The sequence below is a fragment of the Amphibalanus amphitrite genome, unplaced genomic scaffold (genome assembly GCF_019059575.1).
Source record: "Amphibalanus amphitrite isolate SeventyFive unplaced genomic scaffold, NRLGWU_Aamphi_draft 001074F_arrow, whole genome shotgun sequence".
Classification (NCBI taxonomy): Eukaryota; Metazoa; Arthropoda; class Thecostraca; order Balanomorpha; family Balanidae; genus Amphibalanus; species Amphibalanus amphitrite.
This window is the reverse complement of record NW_024882568.1, coordinates 194,449-219,030: the sequence shown is the minus strand read 5'-3', so window position 1 is coordinate 219,030 and position 24,582 is coordinate 194,449. Positions and strand designations below refer to the sequence as shown.

General features: G+C 51.3%; 1 protein-coding gene across 10 annotated transcripts in view; it reads left to right on the top strand.

Annotated features, from left to right (window-relative positions):
* The window catches only part of LOC122369802 (maestro heat-like repeat-containing protein family member 1), a 48,977-nt gene that overhangs the window by 15,335 nt on the left and 9,060 nt on the right, over window positions 1-24,582 (top strand). For 5 of the 10 annotated variants that reach the window (XM_043344810.1, XM_043344812.1, XM_043344815.1 and 2 more), the window contains 14 exons: window positions 100-204; window positions 558-680; window positions 2,131-2,309; window positions 2,596-2,727; window positions 3,356-3,499; window positions 3,883-4,073; window positions 4,385-4,517; window positions 5,171-5,362; window positions 12,988-13,106; window positions 13,766-13,883; window positions 17,834-18,002; window positions 18,328-18,466; window positions 19,020-19,182; window positions 23,643-23,848. In XM_043344810.1, coding sequence (XP_043200745.1) covers window positions 100-204; window positions 558-680; window positions 2,131-2,309; window positions 2,596-2,727; window positions 3,356-3,499; window positions 3,883-4,073; window positions 4,385-4,517; window positions 5,171-5,362; window positions 12,988-13,106; window positions 13,766-13,883; window positions 17,834-18,002; window positions 18,328-18,466; window positions 19,020-19,182; window positions 23,643-23,848 — 2,113 coding nt within the window. Of the gene's footprint in view, window positions 1-99; window positions 205-557; window positions 681-2,130; window positions 2,310-2,595; window positions 2,728-3,355; window positions 3,500-3,882; window positions 4,074-4,384; window positions 4,518-5,170; window positions 5,363-12,987; window positions 13,107-13,765; window positions 13,884-17,833; window positions 18,003-18,327; window positions 18,467-19,019; window positions 19,183-20,034; window positions 21,250-23,642; window positions 23,849-24,582 lie in introns of those variants that run through there. The other 5 variants (XM_043344814.1, XM_043344817.1, XM_043344813.1 and 2 more) reach the window with 3 other exon arrangements.

Below are 24,582 nucleotides of genomic sequence, written 5' to 3'. Positions count from 1 at the left end.
TCTCCCAAAAAATAATCAAATCACTCCCAGCGGTCTCTCGCTCTCAATGTACGCAGAAGTCACCCTCTGACTCTCCCTCTCTCCCATCCCGATTTTCAGAGAACTACGACGGCCGGCAGCGCCGCGAGTGGGAGCAGTCTGTTCTCTCCTTCCTGCGCGAGTCGCTAGTGGCTGTCGACAATCAGGAGTGGGTCGACCAAGTCGGTGAGTCCGCACTCAGCCCGAGTTAACCGCTCAGCCTCGGTCTGGGCGGCCGTGGCGGAGGGAGGAGGTGGTAGTGGTGGTGGGTGGGGTAGAGTAGACTGTCGTAGATTGACGCTTCTTCGTTTTGTTTTATTTTATTTGAGGGACATTTATAGTATGTATCCTGTAGTGACTGCTGTTTTGTACTTCATTGCGGCTCGGCGTTAGTATGTGTCTCGGCGCACTGTAAAGTATCAGCGCGTTTTTAGGCTATGTCGCGGGCGGGCTGAGAATATTATGTCCGCGGCGCTCTGACGCGGGCCGAGTCAGTATGTCCACGGCGCTCTGACCGTCGCCGGTCGACGGCTGGCTAGGCGCGCTCGGCAGGTTCTCGCCGCTGCGGACGGCGGCCACCTCAGCACTGGTCATCAGCCCCCCTCCCCCACTGGCCACCCCAGTGGCGGCCGCGCGCAAACAGATGGACTCGGCAGACGTCGGTCAGTAGTCGGTCCCGCGCGCAGTGGTCCCGCTGCTCTTCTAATCGAGCTCGTGCGGCCGTGGAGACGCCGCTCCGCTCGCTGTGGTTAACTGGGCGTCGCGGGGGTTCGGTCGGCCGGAGGAACGACTGAGAAGGTTTCGTGGTAGTTTCGGTTTGACAGGCGGTGGTAGAAGATGCAGAATAACAACAACACCCTCCGGCATGGCATGATTCCTATGTGTGGTGTAATACGTGGGTTACCCTCGGTTTGCTGCCGGGCTCGCGGGGGCGTGCGGGTGGCAGGACTGACTGACTGACTACTCGGGGGCTGCTGAAGCTCTGAAGTGCGGGTCGCGGGACCACTGCGTCGCGGCTGATCCGGGCAGGCCGGACAGCGTGTGTGGAGTGTGACTCCGGATGCGGGGCTGAGAGCGGCTCCTGGTGTAGGGCTGAGTGCTGGAACTCTGGTGCCGGAGAGATACTCAAATTCTTCTTCTTCGGTGGTACTCGTAATGCCTGCTGCAGTGCCGGGTTTTGAGGGTATGCGGGTTAACGGATCTCTAAAGTTTGTTGAACCTGAATTGAAATACTCAACAACGTGGAGGTGAAGGGCTTTCAGTTTTGCATGTGAAAACGACGGGATGGTGGCTGATCTGAACTGGATCCTGACTACTGTTGGCCGACCTTTACGGCTTTGCGTTAATTTGTGTCTTAGATAAGGGTCGAAATAGGTTGTGGTGATAATATGCATGGTGACTCATTCTTCAAAATCTGTTGCATGTGTAAATTGAGTCAAAACTCCTATGGCCCATATAATGCAAATTTGTTCTTGTTTTATCTGTAGGGTAAGCTGTGCACATGCAATTTGAACAACTATTTTATTGCTTAAATGCTTACGTGTTAACTACAGCTGATACCCTCGCATATTCTTTTCAGATACAACCCATGCTTTGAGAGTGCTGCTAGATATGCTTCCTTGCTTTGCTTCTCTGTCATGCTTTTATCAATTGCTGGTTGTCTTCTTACCCAAAGTTCTATCAATGTTGCGGGGTAGCTCACTCCGGAATATGTTATGTTTTGGCGCATCTTCGTACATTAGGATGCACTGTTGTATAGCAGCACCTGCGCACATCATTGCCTGTAACTCTCGGTGTCATCAACGTCTCCCCACGGCAGCTGTATGATAGCACTTGTTATTAATCATCAGCTCATGAGATGTTAACTTGCGATAACCTTCGCTCCTTTACGCTAATCCGCCTGCGACCCGCCCTCTTTGTTCTTCGGGACTTCTTGCTTCTTCTAGTTCTTCTGTATCTTTGTGCCCATTGATGACATAGTTAGTCCCAAAATAACCGTCGTCCGTCCCTCCGCTGAATCTCTGTTGACCCACTGAGCCTTCAGGTGACAGTTGTGGGCCTTTGGCCTCTTCTGACCACCGTTAACCCCCTGCTTACCCGGTATGCCCTCAGGCGCCGCGATGGCCGGTCACCTGAGCTCGACGCTGTACGCGGAGCGGCCACGCGAGCGGGCCTTTCTGATGCGCTGTATGGCCGCGTGCGTGTGCCGCCAGCAGCACAAGAAACTGGTCTGCGCGCATATCGACTCAATATTCGCGTCCGTGAGACACGCCGAGCCGTGCGAGCGACAGGTAGGTGTGGGTCAGCAGCAAAGCTAGGGTAAATGCTGATCCTGGGAAAACTATAGATATCAGAATTATATTTACAGCTCTCGCCCGGCCAACAGACTTGGGTGCGATGTACTTTTATCAAAGAAAGCCCAGGCTTTGTACTTACCTGTCTGGCGTGACAATGATATATTCGCCTGCATTGCAGCGGCGTGTAAGTCAAACGGCTTTCCGGGCCTGTGGGCTTGGTGGTTGTCTTTCTCTCCTTCTGTGTTAACGATGACTAACTGGCGTTTTATTGTTCCTGCAGGGCTGCGCACAAGCACTGGGTCTGATCTCGTCCGTCCACCTGGACCCGGTGCTGGCCAAACTGGACCAGGTGGCGCGCGCAGAGCTCTCCAAGAAACCCACCGGCCTGCTCGGCTTCATGAAGGACACCAAGGTAGGACTATTCGGGCGCTGCTAAGTAGTCTGGTTGTCGGGCTAGTATCATGGCGCTATGCCGTGTTTTATTGTGGAACGTATTGTTAAACAAGGCCACTGTTTGTCTGATGAGCGAAGTAACATCGTGTTCAACAGTCATATTGACACAATGTCCCAAAATTTGTCGATTTGGGTGGGAAATGACATCCAAAGGAAATCCATTTTCCACTCTCACCACCAATTTTTAAGAACAATTTTCCACTCCCAACCAAGAAAACCTAGATTTTTTTTACCTCTAGAAAGAGCGGTTGTGTGACTGCCCGGTTTAGCATCAAACATTCTACATCCTAGAATAAAATCCATGTTTTATGGCGTTTCTCACTCTTTTTGGATCTAATCGAATCAGCAGTTTTCCACTCTCTCCCCTCTTTTTGGTGGGTAATTTTCCCCTCTGGCACCCCAGACAAAACTCAATTTTGGGACACTGTATTGACACGTGTTCAATTGCCCGTGACATCGTGTTCACTGTCGCTCTCGCTTCAATAAATATCTCAATCAACAATAGTTCCGCAGTCTGATGGAATACATATGTCATCGAACCTGGTAGTTTTACCCGCCTCTAACCGGCACCGTGTCTCCCCACACAGGGTGAGGCGGCCCAGGAGCGGATGCGCGCCACGGTGATCCTGTGCTACGGCCAGGTGGCCCTGATGGCGCCCCAACACCTGCTGCTTGAGCGCTTCGAGGTGCCCGTGTTCCGAGACCTGCAGACCTTCCTGCCCAACTGCAAGGTACAGTGATTTATGCGCTTGTTCTCCTTTCAGTGTCTTTGAATCGCAAGGAAGGCCTGATGGGATGGACGGACAGATTTCCATGACCAACTACCGTTTATGGATAGGGGTAGCGTACCTAAGTTTCCTGACGATCCAAAAGGGAGCGACGGCGTCGGTGTGTAATGCCTTGATGGTGTCCTGCGATGCAACAGTGCATTGCGACTTGCGCAGGCGGTACATAGAGCTCGTTTTGCTGAATACATTGTCGAAACCTCTTGCGAGTTTCCCAGTGCAGCATTGACTCTCCTTTCCACTCCTCTGGCACTTGAAGTTCGTAGCGCCGTAAGTTGTGGAGACTGGCAAGCTAGTAGGCATTGGTATAACATTCCTCTCCCCCTCAGACAGCCGAGGTGCGTCGGGCCATCGTGGAGACCTCTGGTGAGCTGGCTCGGGCACTCCACCCGGACCGTCTGAAGGAGCGATACCGGTTCAGAGGCCGTGACCAGCTGCTGCAGTTCATACTGACGGCACTGAGGACCGAACACGAGCTGGAGGTGGTGCACCAGATACTGGCCTCGGCCAGGGCGCTCGTGTGAGTGATGGATGCGAGAGACGGGATGATGGGCGGGAGATTAGACGGATGGGAGGGGGGAATTTAGAGCGATACGTTGGGAAGGCAGACTGCTGGAATGGCAGGGACAGCGAAAACTGGACTCCGGGAGTGTAATTAATGAGTGAGTGGATTATCCGCTGTATTTTTGTGATTTTTAACTTACTAAACCTCGTAGTGATCTTGTCTGTCTATCACTGGGCGTCACTGGATCCCGCCCTGACCGTATGTTACGCATGTACCTATGTGTGTGACAGTTGGCAAACCTCTCTTACCTTAATTGTATGTGACAGGTCTCTGGACCCCGCGCTGACCACCGAGGACCGGACCGGTCTAATGAAGACAGTGTTTGAGGCCGTCTACCCCGTCCGTCGCGAACTTCCTCAGGACCACGAGTCCACGGCCCAGTACCAGATTCACAGGAAGGTGAGACGCGTACGACTATTGCATTGCACCACTCGGTACCAAATAAACAGGAAGGTATGCGCCAGTCAGCTACTGTAACACAGTTGCTTGAGATTATCTGCGTTTTTTTTTTTTTTGCAACGTTCCGATGAACTTTCTACAACAGCTGCCCGCTCTGGAACATGTAAAAACGTATACAATAATGGGACGTTAGTGTTAATGAGAATGTGACTCAGTGCTAAACAGAACTGGGGTGACTGACCCTGATTAAAATACTCCAAACGTTGCCACATTTGACGCTACAACCACGGACGTGCTTACCTCTAACTCAAGACCAGCGACCCCCCCCCCCCCTCTCAGATTGTCTCCGAGCTGGACCGCCTGGTGTGCACGTGACCTCTAACCCCTCCCCCTCCCACCCTGTCCCCAGATTATCTCTGAGCTGGACCGCCTGGTGTGCACGTGACCTCTACCCCCTCCCCCTCGTCCACTGCACACTCCTGCTGCGCGACGTCTTACCCCTCCCCCCATTCTCAGATTGTCTCCGAGCTGGACCGCCTGGTGTGCACGCTCCTGCTGCGCGACGTCTAACCCCTCCCCCATTATCAGATTGTCTCCGAGCTGGACCGCCTGGTGTACACGTGACATCTAACCCCTCCCCCCCCCGTCCCCAGATTGTCTCCGAGCTGGACCGCCTGGTGTGCACGCTCCTGCTGCGCGACGTCTCGCCGGCCGTGCTGGACGACCTGGTGACGTCACTGGTACCCTGGGTGACGTCACAGGCGGCGCACGAGCGGGCGCACAGCATGTCCACGCTGGGAATGGTTCTGCAGACCTACCTGGACAACGTGCACGTCGGAGAGGGGGTGAGTCAGACGGCAGGTTGAGGAGGAGGGCCAGTCCAGAGGAGGTGTGAATATAAGTGAGAAAAGAGAGGTGACCAGATCGACATTTCGTTTCGATTTTTGTGAGTCATTGCAGCACATAATCGATTGAGGCTCAATAATCAATAAGTTTCCCCGAGGACTGCGTTTGCAAGGTAACGATAATCGAAAAACATCCGGCAGCATATACTGAATTTCAAAGGAGCAGTTGTTCATGTTGTATGTGTAAAAGGTCACTCGAAATTGATGCTGAAATGCTGTTTCCTCGTAATATGTGCATTCCCTTGTCCAGTTTTCCTTGGATAAGTGTGGGTGTTGCACAGAAGCCAGCGAGTCAATTAGCTCCACTCCAGTGTCCAATGACTTGTGTAAAGGACATCGGCATCCTGCACACTCTAAGCAGGCTGATATATTCGCTCTGAGATAAATGAAATTGATTTGAAAGGGCACACTTACACCCGGTCTAAGGAACGTTCATGTGCGCAGTGCGCTGTATGTTTTGATGTCATTGAAGGCTACTTGCCATCCACGCGTTCGTTCCCTTCCATCGCCCGAGGTACGCCGCACGTGCCGCACCATGTTTGCCCTGACAAATATTTTTCAGCGCCTCAATGCTAGCTGACGCAGTTTTCCGACAGCCAATGGGCGCCGACTTTGGTGATGTCATGACGAGGCATGGCGGCGCTGTTTGAAGGAGTTTGGGCAACGCCCTCATTGATGTATGGAGTCACGGACAACAGCTGCTGATGGTCAATTGGTGGGCTGAAAATTGAAATTTGGACATTACGATTTTAAAAGCGATTTGGATGATAAAAATCATACCGTTTGCGTTGCGTCTCACATGAGACAATTTAAAAGGACGCGGTGTCCTAGTTGGTTTCAGCGAAAACACGGTATTAATCATAACAAAATGATGGCGAAGGAGCACATTGTGTGCAAATTATTATCAAATCTATCTGATTTTGTGACTGTCATGTTGAAGGAATTCAAAATCATTAATTTTTTAGAGAAATTTGCTTTATAACTGGTTTTGAGGCTTGAGCCCTTCCTATCAACTCACAGTTTACTTTTATTGACACAGTTTCCCGACCCGCATTTGTTATTAATGACGCAAATTTGCGCAAATTTAGGAGAACCCACTTCAAAATGGAAAGCTGCCTCCCATTAACGGGCTCATTGTTGCGGTATCAATGAAAATGCAGCATGACTTGTTAATTTGACATTGAGTTGGACCGTCCTACACGACAAAGCCGAATTAAATAGCCATGCGAAACATACGTATCGGTCTCAATCAATATGTCGTTGTACTCCGCGCCACCAGTCTTCCATTGGGGCATCTGCGGCCCCACCTATCGTCAAACACTCATTCCATTAGCAGGCGGGCCTCCCATACGGTATTGAACTGACCAAAACACATTGCCGTGCCGTTCGGTCTGGTTGGTGAGGCAGCGTTTGCTCTCCTGTATTATGTTTTCTCGGTGTTTTTATGATAACGACACGTGACGGCGTTGTCACGTGCTGGACAAATAGCCGCTGTAAAACTATGTACTGTGGCGGAATGTGGCTGCTTGACTGGCTGGGTAGGTGGTTGAAAGACTGGTGAGGGTAGCTACTTGCACACTAGAGATGCCCTTTTTGAACCCGCAAACCCGCTTTCTGCGGGTTTTCAAAACCCGCAGGGTTTTTGGCGGGTTCGAGAAGCAAAACTTGTCGTGTGGCGGGTATTTGGCGGTCAGACTTTATAACCTATAATTTTTTATTTATTTTTTAGATGCAAAACACAATGCCAAGTGCATTTGCTCAGGTTAACAATACAATATTCATCAAAACAACTTTTAAAACAGAAACAAATATAAAAATATATCAAGGAAGCACCTTTCAAATGCAAAACTGAAAACAACCAGCAATAGCATCCACACTCCACAGTCTAGCAATGACCAAACCAGGTTACAAACACTACAAACTACAAACTACAAAGCATAACTAAATGCTGATGAAAGCATTCCATAAAACATAAAAGAACCTGAAAGCAAACTTATAGGAAGCTGAACTGAAGTCTATGTGCAGTGTGCACTAGATATACATTATGGAAGAACCCAGACTAAAATGAGATGTTGATGTTGAAAATCAGAGCATATGCCACATGTTACTTTATTTGTGTCTGGTCGGCATAAAAAAGAGCTAAACAAAATTTGATGCAAATTCATTGTTTACCTATCCTACTCTTTGTTCTGTCCCACCCTATATTACGAAAATAACACACCAATTACCTGCAATTACCCTTAAAAAAAATCAAAATATTGACTGGCATGCGGCCCAAACATAACGCAATACAATACTGGCGCACTTTCCACATTCTGACAAGGATTGGCATTTGACTGCGACAATTTTGGTCTCTGAGGCGAAGGAAACCTGTCATTGATGACGCAATAATAATTTTACAATCAATTTTTGTCTTGGTTATTGAATACCTCAAAATAGCAATTATACATGTTACAAAACCACGTAGCTGGTCGCATTTATTTCTTTTGTCTTTTTACGTCCTTATCATTTGTATGCCGATTGCCGAGAAAGGACCAGCCGGAGAGCATTACCAAGACCAACTATAAAATTATTACATTTTATTTAGTATTTACTGTCTCTTTATTTCCTAACCGGTGATTAACCTCTGAATTGTAAAACTTTAGCTGTTGTGTAAAATAATATTATCAGAATGGCACATTAATATGCATTATACAACGGTGTTTTCGCAACAAGTTCGCACTAACTACGGCTGCAATAATTTAGTCGCTGTAACATTCCTTGCAATCAGCTGTTGGTGACGCTTCTGACGCATGTTTCCAAAAATGCGTGGTTCATTGGGGACATGCCTAAGAGCTGGACTTTTTGCACGCGTTCCCCGCCAGGGGGCGCCACTGAGGAAGCACCCTCTGACGTCACGATAAAACTGCGCGCACTGTGCGCACGGTTCTGTAAGCAAGTAATATAGTGGTGGTTTAATGGTGGAAATTGGAATAAGTATTTGAACGTTGTAAATTTTCAAGCCGTTTTTGTGAAAGTAAGTAGCAAATGCATTTCAAAAGTATTTATTTAAAGTGTGAAATGAGAATAATTAGAAGGACATGGATATTTTTGTTCCAATAGCCTATTATGTGAGAAATGATCGGTACTAACGGGTACTTCTAAGAAGTAGTGAAGAAGTACCAAACAGCCTGCTCGGCTACGATCGTCAGCTGTCCTTTGGAGCTGGACTTCAACGCTGTAAAACAAAATATGTGCTGAATTAATTTTTAGTTTCACCAAAATATAAGCAATTTATCATTTCTTTTTCACTTTTGTAATTATTGTTGAGTGAAGAGACATGTTGCTAGTTCTGACAATATAAATTATTAATAAAAAAAACGAAATGCGACGGTAAGTATCTGCTACTAAATTATCACTGTAACCAAATACATGGAGAATCTTGCTACCATTGCTTATAAAACGTGCTTATCAATACACAAATGTTTTATTTTAGACAAGAAGGATTTATTTGCCTGAAGTCTTGCGTCATGTGCTACTGCTTTGATTCCAAAGACGCTCTCCGGGTCGGGGTAATTTAGTTCTTCATCGATCGATAAGAGATTTTGATTCCATTGATATCCAAATTGATAAGCTCGGCACCATGGAGTAAGGGCGTCCCCACAGGGGTGACGCAGGAAATATGAATGGCGTTTACACCGACAGTAGTTTCCCACAGCCGGCAATGGGAATCTCCTGTCGGTGTAAACGCCACTATAGTCCCATCCAACTCAAACACTGGGGAATATCCCCGCACTTTTGAGGACGGAAATCTATGGACCTGCTCGAAAAATAGTGGATAAGATACGGCGAGCTTTCAGTTTTATGGTTGGGTCTCCCTTCCGAGGCACATATTTACGGGGGATATTGGGTCATATTCCCCCGGCGTCCTGATGATCGGCGCCCAGCTCAACGTCGAAGGCGCACTGATACGCGGCACTGCTATGAGCTATCTGTGAAGGTGCCCAGGTTGCTGCCGCTCGAATTTTGGTCGCCTACTTAACAAAACCTCCGTTGGTGCCATCTCAGTTTCCTCGAGATCAGGCAACCTTCACACGCCGTTGGCTACCTTGGCTGGCCGGCGACTCGTTCCCCTCGTGGCGACGCTCTTGACATCCAGTCAAAAGTTGGAGTGGCTGGCGCCCCCAGTGGGGGCCGGGGAAGGGGCAGTGGGCCTCCACGTTGCTCTCTTCCCGAGCCTATGGTGACTTGGCTCAACTCTCCTCAATAGAATCTGGATTCTGCACGCTGTATTAACATGGGCGTAGACACCACTACGGACAATACGGGCAGTGGGTGTGACAATCAGTAGTGCCATTCATATAGAGGGTGTCATATATGAGCGGAGAGGCAACAGTACAGCTGAGCGGAGAGACAACATTAAAACAACAGTACAGCTGGCGTTGCATGGAGCTGCAGGCAACCGGACAGCGGAGGCTTGCGAAAAATAAACAATTCGTCACTTCAACGTATAAACAATAGTATAAAAAGCAACATAAACACATATTCTCATGGTCGAACCCATGCACTAGCGGCTCACGGCGGGCACAGGCACGCAGTGCGGTAGCGGTACCGGATCACACGTCATGGGCGTTGTCTCAGCATAGGTTGTTATGAGCGGAGAGGCAACAGTACAGCTGAGCGGAGAGACAACATTAAAACAACAGTACAGCTGGCGTTGCATGGAGCTGCAGGCAACCGGACAGCGGAGGCTTGCGAAAAATAAACAATTCGTCACTTCAACGTATAAACAATAGTAAAAGCAACATAAACACATATTCTCATGGTCGAACCCATGCACTAGCGGCTCACGGCGGGCACAGGCACGCAGTGCGGTAGCGGTACCGGATCACACGTCATGGGCGTTGTCTCAGCAATCAGCATAAGTTGCTATGAGCGGAGAGGCAACAGTACAGCTGAGCGGAGAGACAACATTAAAACAACAGTACAGCTGGCGTTGCATGGAGCTGCAGGCAACCGGACAGCGGAAGCTTGCGAAAAATAAACAATTCGTCACTTCAACGTACAAACAATAGTAAAAGCAACATAAACACATATTCTCATGGTCGAACCCATGCACTAGCGGCTCACGGCGGGCACAGGCACGCAGTGCGGTAGCGGTACCGGATCACACGTCATGGGCGTTGTCTCAGCATAGGTTGTTCGCAATCTAGTTGAAGCCTAAGAAGACGGCCAGTGGGGTCTCACTGCTGCTGAGGCGACCTCGGAGACGATGCGTCGCCCCTCCTGTCGGCGACCTGCGGTGAGCAGGACTCCAGATAGCTGTCTGGCACGTTGCCGACACTGCCAGACGCTGTCAGCAGGCCTCACTGCTGCAAGTGATGTGCAGATGGATGCCAGGTGACTTCGTCTGCAGGCGATTCCGGAGACTGCGGCCTCACCAGGCAGTACCACCTGCATCGCCATGTCGGTGTTTCTAGAAATGGAAAAATAACAGCATCGGTGAAGGACAAGCAATACAATGCATTCTGTTTTCCTCTCTTGCAGGTATACGTAATCCACAATTATCATTGTTCCTATTTCATTCAACTGAACCTGAAAATTCCATATTGGCACATTGTTTGAATAAATTTGTGTAGTTGGGAACAGGGGCGACGCCACGGTGCGACGACTGGAGGGGACATTGACCAATTTGGAGGGGACGAGGACCATTTCAAGTCGATTCTTTCCATGCAACGCCATAGGCGTAATGTTGAAATTTTAAAAAGTGGAGGGGACGAGATCCCCTCCGTCCCCCCCCCCCTGTTGCGACGCCCTTGGTTGGGAGGCAGATTGTTTGAAATACATGTTTGGTTGAACAGTGCGGAAAATATTTCATTGATCACTATAGCTGCAACAAAAATACTGAGACAGAAAACATTTGCGCTTACCTGGCTCCTTAGTCAGTCCCGCACAATGGAAGTGGTACCATTTATCGCAGCCGTCGCATCCGACCATTGGTGCTGCACTGATGCTGCTGCACTCCCCACATTCCCAGTACCTTAGGAGCGTCTTGGCTGTGAAAAGATTACATGAGTCATGGCGCATACATGAATAGTAAGATGTTTTATATGTTTAACATCGCATAGCAAAGACACAACAGCTGGGAGTCAAGTGTAAGCCAAAGTGTAAGCCCTGCCATGTTTTGCAGACTAGATTTTAAGCAAGAAAAGCTTTGCTAAAAATGACGCTTGACGAAGCCTCATCCTACTGGGCTGTCTGACATGTCTCCCTGTAAAAAGCATGTGGCCCTTATATTGTATATATGATGAATATGTGAATAATGCAGAGAAAACACAGCATAAATTATACCCAACGTTTCATCTTAATCGACTTTGTCAAGGGTGTTTGAACAGCTTGAGATGAGTAAAGTGTAAGGGTACCTAGGTACATCTGAAAATAAACTGAATCTGCGTTCAATAAACATTGATTTTGATAATACATTTCACGAATCAACTGCTAATAACAATCATACTAAAATAGCACGACAGATAACTAACAATCGCATGAAGAACTTCTTGATATTCGCCTTGACATTGTCGTCCGAACGAATGTTGTCTTAAGTTACACATTTGTCTTTTCTGCGCAGCATTTGTGTTTGCCATTTACCGCACCAATGTTCGCCAGCGGTGGTGACTTTTCCTTACCTGCTCACGAAACGTCACACAGGACATGACGTCACCCGAAGACGTCATCAAAAAGTCCAGCTCTTAGGCGTGTCCTTCATTGGTTAGTTGGTTTTTGCTGGGCTTTTGCTTGATTTGTTTTATGTGTAGATCGACTGGATACGCATTATTCACCGTGTCACTATTTATTTTTAACTGGAAATCGCATATCTTTTTATATCAACATTCATTTTGATAACAGTATCATTCCAGAAGCCTAACGTTGAGAGGAACCAGAGTGAAATTTTGATCCTCAGCCAATGCTGAAGGGTAAGGTGAGAGAAAGATTTTACTGAATTCTTTTCAGAAAGGAATTTCAAATGTATTGATGCATTATTCGTTTTCCATTATCCAGTGTGCACTTCCTGAGGACTTAGCATAGCAATTTCAAGTCCTTACTATTTGTTTGGCTGTCTTTTTCTGCACAACAATGAAGCAAGTAAGGTTTATATAGCTCTGGCATTGACCCAGCTGTATTTTTTCCTTGCAAAGGCAGGTTTTTAAAATTGCGTTTTTTTTGCGGGTTCGGCTCAGCCAAAATCAGCTTGCGGGTAGTTGTGGTTGGGCAAGGGGTAGCTGCGTGGCGGGGCGGGTAATGAAATTGCAAATTTGGTGCATCTCTATTGCACACCAATCTCTCATTTATGAGAAGTTAGGTGTGTAACGCCGGGATATTTAGGCTAGTATGGTTAGTTTAGTCTGAGCCGGTATTATGATAATGAGGTGTCATTCACTATATGTCTTACTTCTGACGTTTCGCCTAGCCCTCGCTGCCACCGCGGTTGTCTTACCTTGTCTGTGGCAACCCACCTTTCCGGGCCTGCCCGTAATGTCAGCTAAATCGCACGTCCCCTACTTACCCTCGTTCCCCTGCGTCCCCAGTTGGGCCCGGTGAGTTTCTGCGTGGGTGGACAGCTGCTCGCCACTCTCGTCCCGCGCTGCGTCGACCCCGAGCTCACCATACGGCCCATCGCCTTCGACGCCGTGCACACCGTGCTCAAGTAAGTCGCCGTGGATTTTGATGAGCTGAGAGCCGCCTAAGTCGGGTCCGAGTCACCTTAGTTGGTCATAAGTCGTCGGGGTCGTGGGTCACTAGGTAGACTGCCGTGTATGTTCAGTGAAGTATTACTTATTGATTTAGAATGATGTTTAAAGTTGTATGTTTGGAAAAAGTACAGCTTTCGGCGCAAAGTTTTGTGTGACATAAAGTGAGCAAAGGGCAAACAGCACATGTTGATGTCAAGTCTGTATGATTTTTTTTTTAAATCTTTGCTCATTTATTCCTCTGCCACGTATCCCACACCTCGTGCTCAGCCATGTCATGTGGGGCGTTTGTCCGTCTGGCTGTGCTGCCTCTCACGCAATCACCCGTCTCCAGCTATGTAATACCTACGGTGACAGTCTACGACTCCGTTTTCCAGTCAGGATCCTCTCGCTGATTCAATGTCGTATGTATGTACGACTCTCCGTGACAGTGTACCGCTCAATTTTCCCGTCAGGATCCTCTCGCTGATTCTATGCCGTGTATATAACTCTCCGTAACAGTCTACCACTCCATTTTCCCATAAGGAATCCCAGGATCCTCTCGCTGATTCTATGCCGTATATAATATACATATAATTATCCGTAACAGTCTGCCACTCCGTTTCCCCGTCTGCAGGATCCTCTCGCTGTACGAGGGCAGTCAGTGGGACATGGAGGCTATGGCAGAGCTGCGAGAGAAGATACTGAACGCCGAGGAGGCCAACATCAAGGAAGACATGGCCACACTCTCCCAGGTGAGGGTGGCTTCTGGGGAGGGGTGTGGAACAGCGATGATAGGGATTTGACAGCATGTTGTTTGTTGGCGTGGTATGCGTTTGAAGGTTAGGGATAGGGGGTGTCGCCGATGGTGAGAAACAAATGTGTATTGAGGGTGAGCAATGAGCATTGAACAAACTTGTTTATATCGCAGCGAAAATTTGTTGTGTTTGGCATACTTCTCACCATCTAATAATTTACTACTTATTTCGAGTGCCTTTTTCGAGGCGTCGTGGTCAAGATTCCGACGTTATGTCTTGTGTCGCTGCGCTTACTTATTGGTTGTTGTTGAGTGTTTACTAGTAAGCCAAAACGAATCCTGTCGGAGGGCTGAATAGTTCTTCCACTTTCAAGGAGTTAGCTTTTATTTCCAGCTTGATACTCCCCATGAACTTACACATATAGTTACATGATATACGAATGCATAGATGGACATAGACTTCCACCGAGGTCTATCGCTATGACGACTTCCATGACTGATATACTTAGGTCTGGTATAGATAGAGGCCCTTTGCAAGCTCCGAGCACATCTTCGAATGCTATTATGATAACACTTTTAGTCTCGATGCATAAGATGCACATACTTATTAACTACACGGAACATATTCGTATCCCACCATTTACCACATCAACAGAATTAAATAGGGGCAGTATCATTCCGCCATTTGTCACTAAGAGTATGCAATCTGCTGAGGGCATCTACGAGTTGTCTTGATCCACAATGGACGCAAACAAGCTTCACCAAAGGGTCCGCACTATTTCACGGTAGAACGAGCTCTATGACAGACTAAGACGCCATTCGCGTTTAGGCAACCGCGTCTCTGGTTGCCTATTCACGGTCCGGAACCCATAACTCCCAGTTTGTCCGGGGCCTCAAGCTCTCAACTCCCTTATCAGGAGTCCCTGACTCCCTTATACTGACTTTCGGAATCTCCTATCCGGAGCCCCTCACTCCCATAGCTGCAGCCTCAACTTCCGGCCTGGCCGCAGCCACAGACACGGAATACAAAGGGTTGGATTCTCCCCATCTTAGCCACCAGGCTTGTCCTCTATCCGTCCCTTTAATCCCCTTACCATGCCCCAGCTCTCACTTCACTGCCAATATATTGTCTAGCCAGGCTTTTCATACTTTCCTGTAAGGGTCGCCCAGAGTTCTCTGTCAGGGTCACGCGACTTCACTGTCCGTGCCGCCAGCGCAGAGTGCCATCCTGTCTTGCCCGTGGACTTCTCGTCGCCCTGCCGAATGGTTGAGTCTAGCACAGGCTACACTCAACCCGACACTCCTTTGTGTGTCTCACTGACCGACGGTGACGGTGGCTGGCGTGGGTGTGGCCGCCGCGCCGTCCTCAGTCAGCAGGAACTGCATCAGCACGATGATGTAGGTGACGATGGTGGAGCTGATGGCCACCATGGTGGGTCGCTGCAGTCGGTAGAACGCCAGGTCGCCGATCCCGTCCAGGTCGCGGCGCGTGGCCTCCAGCAGCAGAAGGAGCTCCTGGTTGGTGGCTACGTCGTCCGAGTGCAGCCGCAGCAGGTCGTCCCGCAGCTGGGCCGAGCGGTCGAGGAGGCGCTGAGCCGACTCACAGGGCATGGTTAGGCTGAATGTGGCGCGGTACATGCTGAGGACGAAGGACGTCAGGTGGTGGTGGGCCTGCTGTGAGCGCACAGTGAGAACCAGCAGGAGGTAGGTGTATATCTTGGAGAGGATGCCGTAGAACATGGAGGACACCAGCTCCATGCGCATGCCGTCCATGAGCCGCCGGGAGGCAGTGCTGAGCGCGTCGTGGCGGCGCCGGAGGAGAGTCAGCCGCCGCCGGCAGACGGAGCCCTCCTCGACCAGGGCGCGCACCTCGTCGTTGAGCGCCGTGGCGCCGCAGCTGATCAGTGCCACCGCCAGGCTCAGCTTCACCGGAATGAAGAACACGCAGATGTCGAGCAGCATCTGCAGCAGAGCGTAGAACACGGCCCCGGCGCAGGCGTCGGCGCCCTCCTGACACTGTCGACGGATGCCCAGGTGTAGGAGGTGGTTGACCAGCACAAACCCGGCCACGGCGACTGTAAACGCGAGCAGTCGGTGAGTGAAGCGGCGCATGTTGGCGCAGGTGGTCGCGCGCCGGCGGACGTCCACAGCGTCGAAGGTGCGCCGCGCCTCGGCGAGCAGTGCCGGGTAGTGGCGCCGGCCGAACAGGAATGTACACGTGATGGGCAGCCAGGTGACCACGTCCATCACCCCGAAGAAGGACGTGTCGAAGGCGGTGGTGAAGAAGGCGCCGGTGGTGTTCAGTTCGCGCAGACCCGATTGCAGGTCCTTCAGCGCGAGTGCCAGCGACGCGTAGGTGAGCGGCGCGTACAGCAGGAGTGCGTAGGCGGTGGGGAGCAGGCCGCGGCCGCTGCTGTGACCGGTGGCGCGCAGCAGCCAGACGATGACCCGCGCCGACCAGGGCTCGCGGCACGGCGCCGCGCCCACCATCCCCTGCTTGGCACCGGAGCGGCGGCCGCTGACCGGGGGACTGTCCCGCGGCCCGGAGATCATAGAGGGAACGTACACAGGGTGGGGCGGGAACTCGGGGCTGACCTGTTGTAGCATCGCTGGTGTCTGTCGATCAATGCGCTGGGTGCTCGATTGCTGGGCAGTTCTGAGCTGGAAAATCGGTCCGTCTTGTCTGGTATGGTGACGAAGAGATCCTTCGACTGCCTGTGTGCCTCAGATCAGCTTCTCTGCCTTTTCTTTTCACAACGATCCTGAATGAATTTTCAACACCGTCTAGGACAAACTCTTCGTTACCGAACAAGAGCCATGATTGGCTGCTTCACTCACCAGCTGTGGAGGGCCCTCAGCCTTTACTCATACCGACATCAGCTGTCTGGGCTCATTTATACCACCTCCCATCGACCGCGTCCTCCTAACCCCTCGGACGTCCGCGCTCTGTCTTTTTCAGGGGACTCTACTAGTCTTTTGCCTCAGTTAATGGGTGACATTTGACGTCCCAAACGCCCGCAAACACGAGCCTCAAAGGTTCTCTTTGCTCGGGTAGTTTGCTACGGATGGTCGGTGCATTGTGGGCGAGGAAGTGCTACATGTCATCCCGCGGTACCGCTGCCTGCGATCGCCAATGTTTGGGAAGTTGGTCGTAGTGTCAACACGGGCCTGCTGTGTGTTTGATGGCTACAGCAGCGCCTGACCGCGAATGGGAATGGCAGTGGGCGGGTGGCCAGGCACTCACTGTTTGTCATCGTGTGTAATCAGTGACGTTTGGCTGCCTGCGCTGCCCGTCGGTTTTGGTCGATGATCATATGGTCTTCCGTGGGGCGTTTGTTTTTGTTGCTGTATTGTGTTTTGTTGCCGTATTGTGTTAATGTTGCCGTATTGTGTACTTTCTGGAGAGCGGGTGTCCGGGTGTATGCCGCAAATTGAACGGTCATTCCCACATTTGTCGGTGAAATCTCTAGTAATTTTATTTGTTGTGAAGCCCGTGTCGCCTCCTTCAGAATGTCGCCTCCTTCAGAATTTGAAGCTTGTTCAATGCGTTCTTCAGTAAAACTCGTATGTTCGTAATGTGAAACAGTTAAGGACTCATATTGACGACGCTAGTCGGTGCCGGTTAGTGGCGTCAGTTTCAGAAAATGTAGGTATGTCCAATGTCCGTGCAGAGTCCACTGTCGACTGTCCGTCCAAAAATGTCCAAAACAGCCATTTTTCGAAAGATGTCCGAAACCTACGCAATAGTTAACACTTAACAATTTTATCTTATTTCCTTTTAATGTGCTATTACCAGCTCAAAAGTGTTTCGGTACTATAACCATTGAACTACGCAGCCCGGCATTTTGACCCTGTTTCGACATCTCTCCTTCTTCAGGTACCTCCTTCGTAACCCTATCTCCTCATTCCTCCTGCGGACTTCTCTGACATCTTCGACTCTCTGGACAGATTCTGAGTGAGCGGGTCAGCTCGACGCAGATCCGCTCGTTCTTCGAGACCCTGCTGCCGGGTCTGTTGGACGTCCACCCGACCAGCTCGCTCGGCGGAGCCGTCACCGTCACCGTCCTACTGCGCATGCGCGGCGCAGAGTTCTACGAACACGTGCCGGAGGTGCTCCGTGAGTTATGAGGGGAGGGTGGAGTCGACGTGGAATGTGCAGGCTGGAAAGGATGTTAATCAGTGTTGATGGTGAACGCATTATCGTCAATTGGTCTTGGATGAGAGCATTCAGAGTTAGGGACTCCTGATGCCTTGTTATCAAATGTCTCATTGCAAGGATATCAACTACATAGTACCTACTTGTTGTTGTTTCCGAACATCTTATGGTCCTCGGAAGTTTAAATGCAATGATTCAGTATACGCGATCACACACGTTGGCAGCCACAGCCGAACTTGTAATCGTGTCTCCTCCCATTTACACTGCTTTCTCCGCTGTGTTTCAGGCGGTCTACACACCAAACTATCCGAGATAACGCACCCAGAGACGCGCCAGGAGGTACTAAATGCCGTTCAGACGCTCTCATCTCATCACATCGTGGCCGTGACGCAGGCCCTGCTCGCCTACCCGTTGCCTTATGACGAGTGAGTGCTGGGGAGGGACTGGACCCGCTGTATCTTGATGCATTGGCGTTGCTCCCTCCCATCAGCTGCCCTATGACGAGTGAGTGCGGGGGACAAAGAAAGGGGCAGGATCTGTTGTGTTGTGCACTGCAGCTCACTGTAATCCACAGGCGCCCCTCGCCTATCCCCTGTCCTACGACTAGTGAGTGCCTGGAGGGCTGCGCTTTTGTTATGTTATGACAGTGCCGAGTGCGTGAGGAAGAACAAAAGGCTCGGAGGACTTCGCATTTTCTCTCATTAATATACTTAGATGTAAAATTAATTGTTGACGCTTTGTCTTCCACCGAATAGCTTGCACGTATTCTATCATGTCAACGCCCATTATAAAAACGACTGTAAGCCATCCGTGCTGACCGCTACCGTCTTCCCGTTCAGTCACGTGGCTGAACTCGTGGGTGCCCAACAGGTTAGCGACAAGTCAGCGCAGCTGCCGCAGGTCGTCACTCATTGTGTTCGTCAGTCACGTGACCGTATTCCCTTAGTCAAGTGACACCGTCCCCTGTGCGCCCGCCAGTCACGTGACCGACTGCTGGCGTGTGATCGGCCGCGACTCCCGGCTCTCGAGTAACATCCTGCAGCAGTTTATGGAGCTGGTCAGCTCGTCTGCGCCCTATGAGGAGCAGCGGGATCCCGGCCGTGAACAGCCCGTCCGTATCGCCATGCTGCAACCGCTCTGTGTAAGTGAGGGGCGCGTTGGCAGGGGAGGGGGGGTGGTCTTGGTCGGTCTGGTGATGGAGCGAGGAATGATGGTGGTGGTGGTGGTGAATGGTTGGTGGTGGTGGGGACTAAGAGAGCTTCTTATCTTCAGAGATTTTTTTTTGTAAACGGTTGATATTGAGTACTGGGTTGAACTTCATTTTAGTTCGATTGATGTGATTTATGGAGGATGCTGCGTGAGCTTTACCAAAGAAGATGGGTTTTTACAAGTTGGTACTTCACGTCTCGTTTGTGCTCAAGTTCTGAATTCTAAACTTGATATTGCCATGAAAGGAATGAACAAAATGAAAATGGAAAACTAATTTCCCGATATTTGAGCTTGTTATTCTCCGACCGAAATGAAACAATCGGCATGAACAGACTATTATTGATATCGATGAAGAGATATTTTAGAGAACTAACACCAAGCAAAGGTTGATCGCGGGGGTTACTTAGAAGCGAGTAACTGCAAATCAAGTTTTTTTCTTTTTTTCCTACCTCCCTAGATGTACATTGTACAATACATAATGCATGAATGTTTTTGTACGTACCTTGCTCTGTCGCTTGCATGACGTCTTTGCTTTATGTTTGCCTGAATTATTCTTATATCAATGAAAAAATACCATCGATGAAAGTTATTTAATCTCTTCAACATTCTCTATTCTCTGTTTCTTTCTAACATTATTTCGCGTCTATTGCGCGCCTGTCTGTGTGTCCTGTTTGCCTGGTTGTGGGTGTCTGTGTCCCGCCGGGCCGGTGGTGGGTCTGGGTCTGGCTCTGGGTCTGGCGCTGGTGGTGGCCGCTCTCTGGCACGCTGTCCCTGCTGCGCGCAGCTGCTGCACCCGGCGCTCTGGCTGCCGCTGATGGTGGTGGCCCTGCTGGTCTGCGGCGCGCCGCTCGCCCTGCTGCTGGCCACTGTCGTCTACCCGGCGTGCCGCACGGTGGCCGCCCTGGCGGCGCCCAGCCGGCAGCCGGCGCGCCGCTGGCTCACCTACTGGTGCCTGCACGCGCTGCTGGCCGTACCGGGTCCGCTGTGGGTGGACGCGCCGGCCGCGCTCCGACTCAGCCGCACGGCCGTGCTGCTCTGGCTGGTGGCGCCCACACGGCTCGGCGGCGGCTGGCGCTGGGCGTATGGCCGTGTGTTCCGCCGCGCTGTGCTGCGACGACACTCACTGCACACGGAGGCCACGTGGAGGCTGCGTGAGCTGCTCGATGTGGCCGCGGAGAAGTCGGCCCAGCTCACAGTGGAGGATATGGTGGCGCAGATGGAGACCGAGACTGCCGAGCCGGGCGCCGGCCTCGACTCGGACTCCGACCTCTCCGACATGGAGTTGGAGCGGGCGCTCCAGGAGGCCGCCGGCTGGCTGCCGCACGGAGAGCTCTTCGCTGACGACGAGGCGTCACCCACACCTCCCTCGGTGCTCTCTCGGCCGCCGACCCCGGCCAACTCCTCTCGTCCGCTGACGCCGGTGGGCGCGCCGCCGACAGCGATGCCGCCGCCGCCCCTCCCGGCGTCACTGCCGGAGAGGAAGCGCTGTCTGACGGAGCGGCCAGCTCGCCGGCGGATGCCGTCGGGCCGTCCGCCGCTGCCGGCGCGCGTGGCGGAGCTGGCGGGCCGCTCAGGCGCGTCGGACGCGGCCGGTGACGGCGACTCGATGCGGCGCAGGAGTTCGTCCTGGTTCGGCCGTCTGGTGGGCGGCGACCAGCCGGAGGCCCGACCGCAGCATCGCAGGAACCGCTCCGTCTCCGGCCGGCGCACCTAGCGCGGCTGGCAGGCGCGTAGTGTGACCGGCGGGCGTCGGCAGTCAGCATAATACATCGGCAGACAGGCAGTAGACAGCTGCAGCCACTACCACAGTGGAAGACGTATCAGACGCCGCCTGCGCCGGACACGCCAGCTGGGAAAATAACAGTACATCGAAGACATCCGCTGACGCCTCGAAATCCGGAAACATTCCGACCTGCCGCACCGAGCGCCATCGGACTTCTTTAGGAGCGGTTAACATCAGGCGACGCTCCGCCACGCGTCGTCTCAAATGTGGTCATTCGTCATGTCTATGGCTGGGCGGGGGGGGGGGGGAGCGGGAGAGGGGGCGCATTTCAGGGATCGGGTCGGGTCGGGCGGGGGATGGAACAGAAGCCTATGACCGGGAAGTAAATGTGGGGATAGGGAAGTGAGTTTGGACAGGGAGAAGTAAGGAACCGGATTGGGCGAGGAGTTGAGTTGCGTTTATGGGTCTTTGTAGCATGTTTTATGTGTGCAGCTGTGAATGAGGAGCTATACAATGGAGCCATCGTGAGGGAAATGGCAAAGCGAAAAGTGTCAAGATTCTCAAAATATTATCAAAATAGCATGTTGTTTAGACGTGAAGTGCAATATAGACAAAGATAGTTTAGCAGTGAAATGATTGTGAATGGTGAATGGTTACCATCGTTCGCCGGACCTCCTGGAAGTGCTTGTACTGGGCTGGGCACGGTTGTTTGTAGGGGTGTAAAGTGCCTGTGCGCATTGTCGCTCGACAGGCTGTGACGTGGCTGGGCTCTTCATATGACAACTGGTTTGGATCAGGTCGGCTGTGACTTTCGGCAAGCCTTTTTCGGTGTTTGGCCTGTAAGCGGCGCATGGATAGCCGCCTTGGGCATTCAGTGCTTGTCACTTAAGGCTGAAACAGACTCTTTCCGCGTTCAGGAAATCGCATGCGAGAGCCTATTCAAATGCATTATATAATTTTCCCGCATCAATCGCATCCGGGAGGTGCGTGCGATTGATGCGAGCGTGCTTCCATGCATTTGAATAGGCTCTCGCATGCGATTTCCTGACTGCGGAAAGAGTCTGTTTCAGGCATAAGGCATGCTCGATAAGATCTGATATTATATGTAAATGTTTCAGAAGAGGGAGTGATAATACACGATTTGTATTTTACTTTGTGTTCAAAATGATGATAAAGCTGATAATTTTCGGAGCTCGGGCATATTATTCTATTTGTTTGTTTTGTTGGGTTAGGCCCTTTCGGTCGACAAGACCATTGCAGAGCCGGAAGGATGATAGGATTTAGGAGGAGACATTGGTCTGGGCAGGCACCCTAGTGAGTCGCCGGGGCTGAGCCCGTCCAGAGGACAGGCCACCCAGCCCCAAGGCGCTCACTGCACCCGGCTACGGGGTGCGCTCCCTCGGGAGCTGCGGTGCCGCTCCAAGGGAGCAGCCCGCATGAGATAAAGTTGCCTGTCCAACCCGGAAGGGGGTTGTTGCGTGGAGGAGAAGGATTTCAGTTTCCTGAGGATAGAAGCATGGATAGGTGTATTATGGATATTTTTTCTTCAAAATCTGCCTTGATAAATGATCTTCGCTGCATCACACGGACGTCTAAAAATTGAAACAACGCACTCTGCCTGTCCCATGTTGCTGAACCGTGCCGTTACCAAGTAAAGCCAGTCACCGCCACACTGTATACACTTCTCGCTCGTCCAGCACTGAATCTACCGCGAAACATAAACACAGGCGCGACAAGTGCCGACGCCAAACGGCTGGAGATTTGACGGTCCCTGGGGACCCGCCGCGCCCGGTCCAAAGAACGTGGAGTCCAAATGGTACAGCTAGGGACATCTGGCGGTGACTGAATGAAGCTGAACTTGGGGCTGCGCCGACAGGGCGCGCGACTGAACGGTGACCTGTGTTCGATCGGGGTCGAGGACCTGATGATTGGGGGTAATGGATCGTGTTAGTGATGATTATGTGAATGCTGCTTCGACACCACGCGGGTTTTGGAGCTGTCTGACTAATCCCCTGACTTGTCCCACCGACTTGGCCTGACTTGACCTGACCCGACTTAACCTGACCCGGCTTGACCTGACCTGACCTCACCTTACCTGATTTAACTCGACCTGACATGACTTGACCTGATCTTGGCAGATTGATATTGACCCTGGTAAGTTAATAATTCCGTTTTGTTTCCAACGTAATCCTTACTTTTTGTCGACGTTCAGACAAATCCTTACCAGTCCCAGCCTTACCAGCCCCAACTTCTTACATCTGTTTCATTCTATATCATTTATCTTTCGGACCAATTCAAAAAGATATGGGAACTTTACCCCTGACCATTGCGCCTGACCGGTGATTCATACCCCTGACCATTTACTCCCCTGGCCTTATCCCCCCACAGTCAAGTTACGTAGCGTAACTTTTCAGCTCTAACCCTCCCGCTACCCTCTCTAACCACCCCACTTACCCCCCCCCCCCTCCAGGCCATCAGCGTGATGACAGAGCTGTTCAGTTATAACCCTCTCCTTACCCTTTCTGACCTTTCCGCTACCCCCTCTAACCACCTCCCTTTACCCCCTCCAGGCCATCAGCGTGATGACGGAGCTGTTCAGTTATGACCCTCTCCTTACCCCCTCTCACCCTCCCGTTACCCCTCTGACCACCCCATTTACCCTCCGCCAGGCCATCAGCGCGATGACGGAGCTGTTTAGTCTGCCGGAGCTGGCGGACGCGTGCGGCCCGGACGTGCCGCAGCTGCTCTCTCGGCTGCTGCTCGCCCAGGCCGCCTACGTGGGCGTCTTCCCTCCGGTCTCCGGCGCCATCAACAAGAACCAGCCGGCCCACTCGTTCGTGCCCAACCGCAGCGCCTACAAACTCAGCCCGTTCAGGTACGGAGATTTGAGGAAGTGTGGAGACTGATTAGGTGCACTCGTTCGTGCCGAATCGTAGCGCCTTCAAACTCAGTCTCAGGTATGGAGATTTGAGGAAGTGTGGAGACTGATTTATGGGCACTCATTCGTGCCGAATCGCAGCGCCTACAAACTCAGTCCGTTCAGGTATGGAGATTTGAGGAAGTGTGGGGACTGATTAGGGGGACTCGTTCGTGCCCAACCGCAGCGCGTACAAACTCAGTCCGTTCAGGTATGGAGATTTGAGGAAGTGTGGGGACTGATTAGTGGCACTCGTTCGTGCCCAACCGCAGCGCGTACAAACTCAGTCCGTTCAGGTATGGAGATTTGAGGAAGTGTGAGGTCTGATAAGGCGCACTCTTTCGTGCCCAACCGCAGCGGCTACAAACTCAGTCCGTTCAGGTATTGAGATATGAGTGGCAGGGGCAGGAACAGAGTGACAGGGAGACTGGGGACAAGGAGAATGCTGCTCTCAAGGGGAGAGCGGAGCTTAATGTAGGGTCGGTTTGGTGTGTTTCATTGAACGGTTCAAGATATTTGTCGGGATTGAAGTTCGCGGCTGCGAGCTGTCTTCCTTGATTTATTTGGTCGGTACTCGGTAACTTGTTAATTGGATCATGTTCATTCACTCGTTAGTGAACGCATTTCTTCAGCATGAAACAATAGATATCGTTTTTGGATGTCATTTGTCGTCCAACGGATTCACTGTTCCT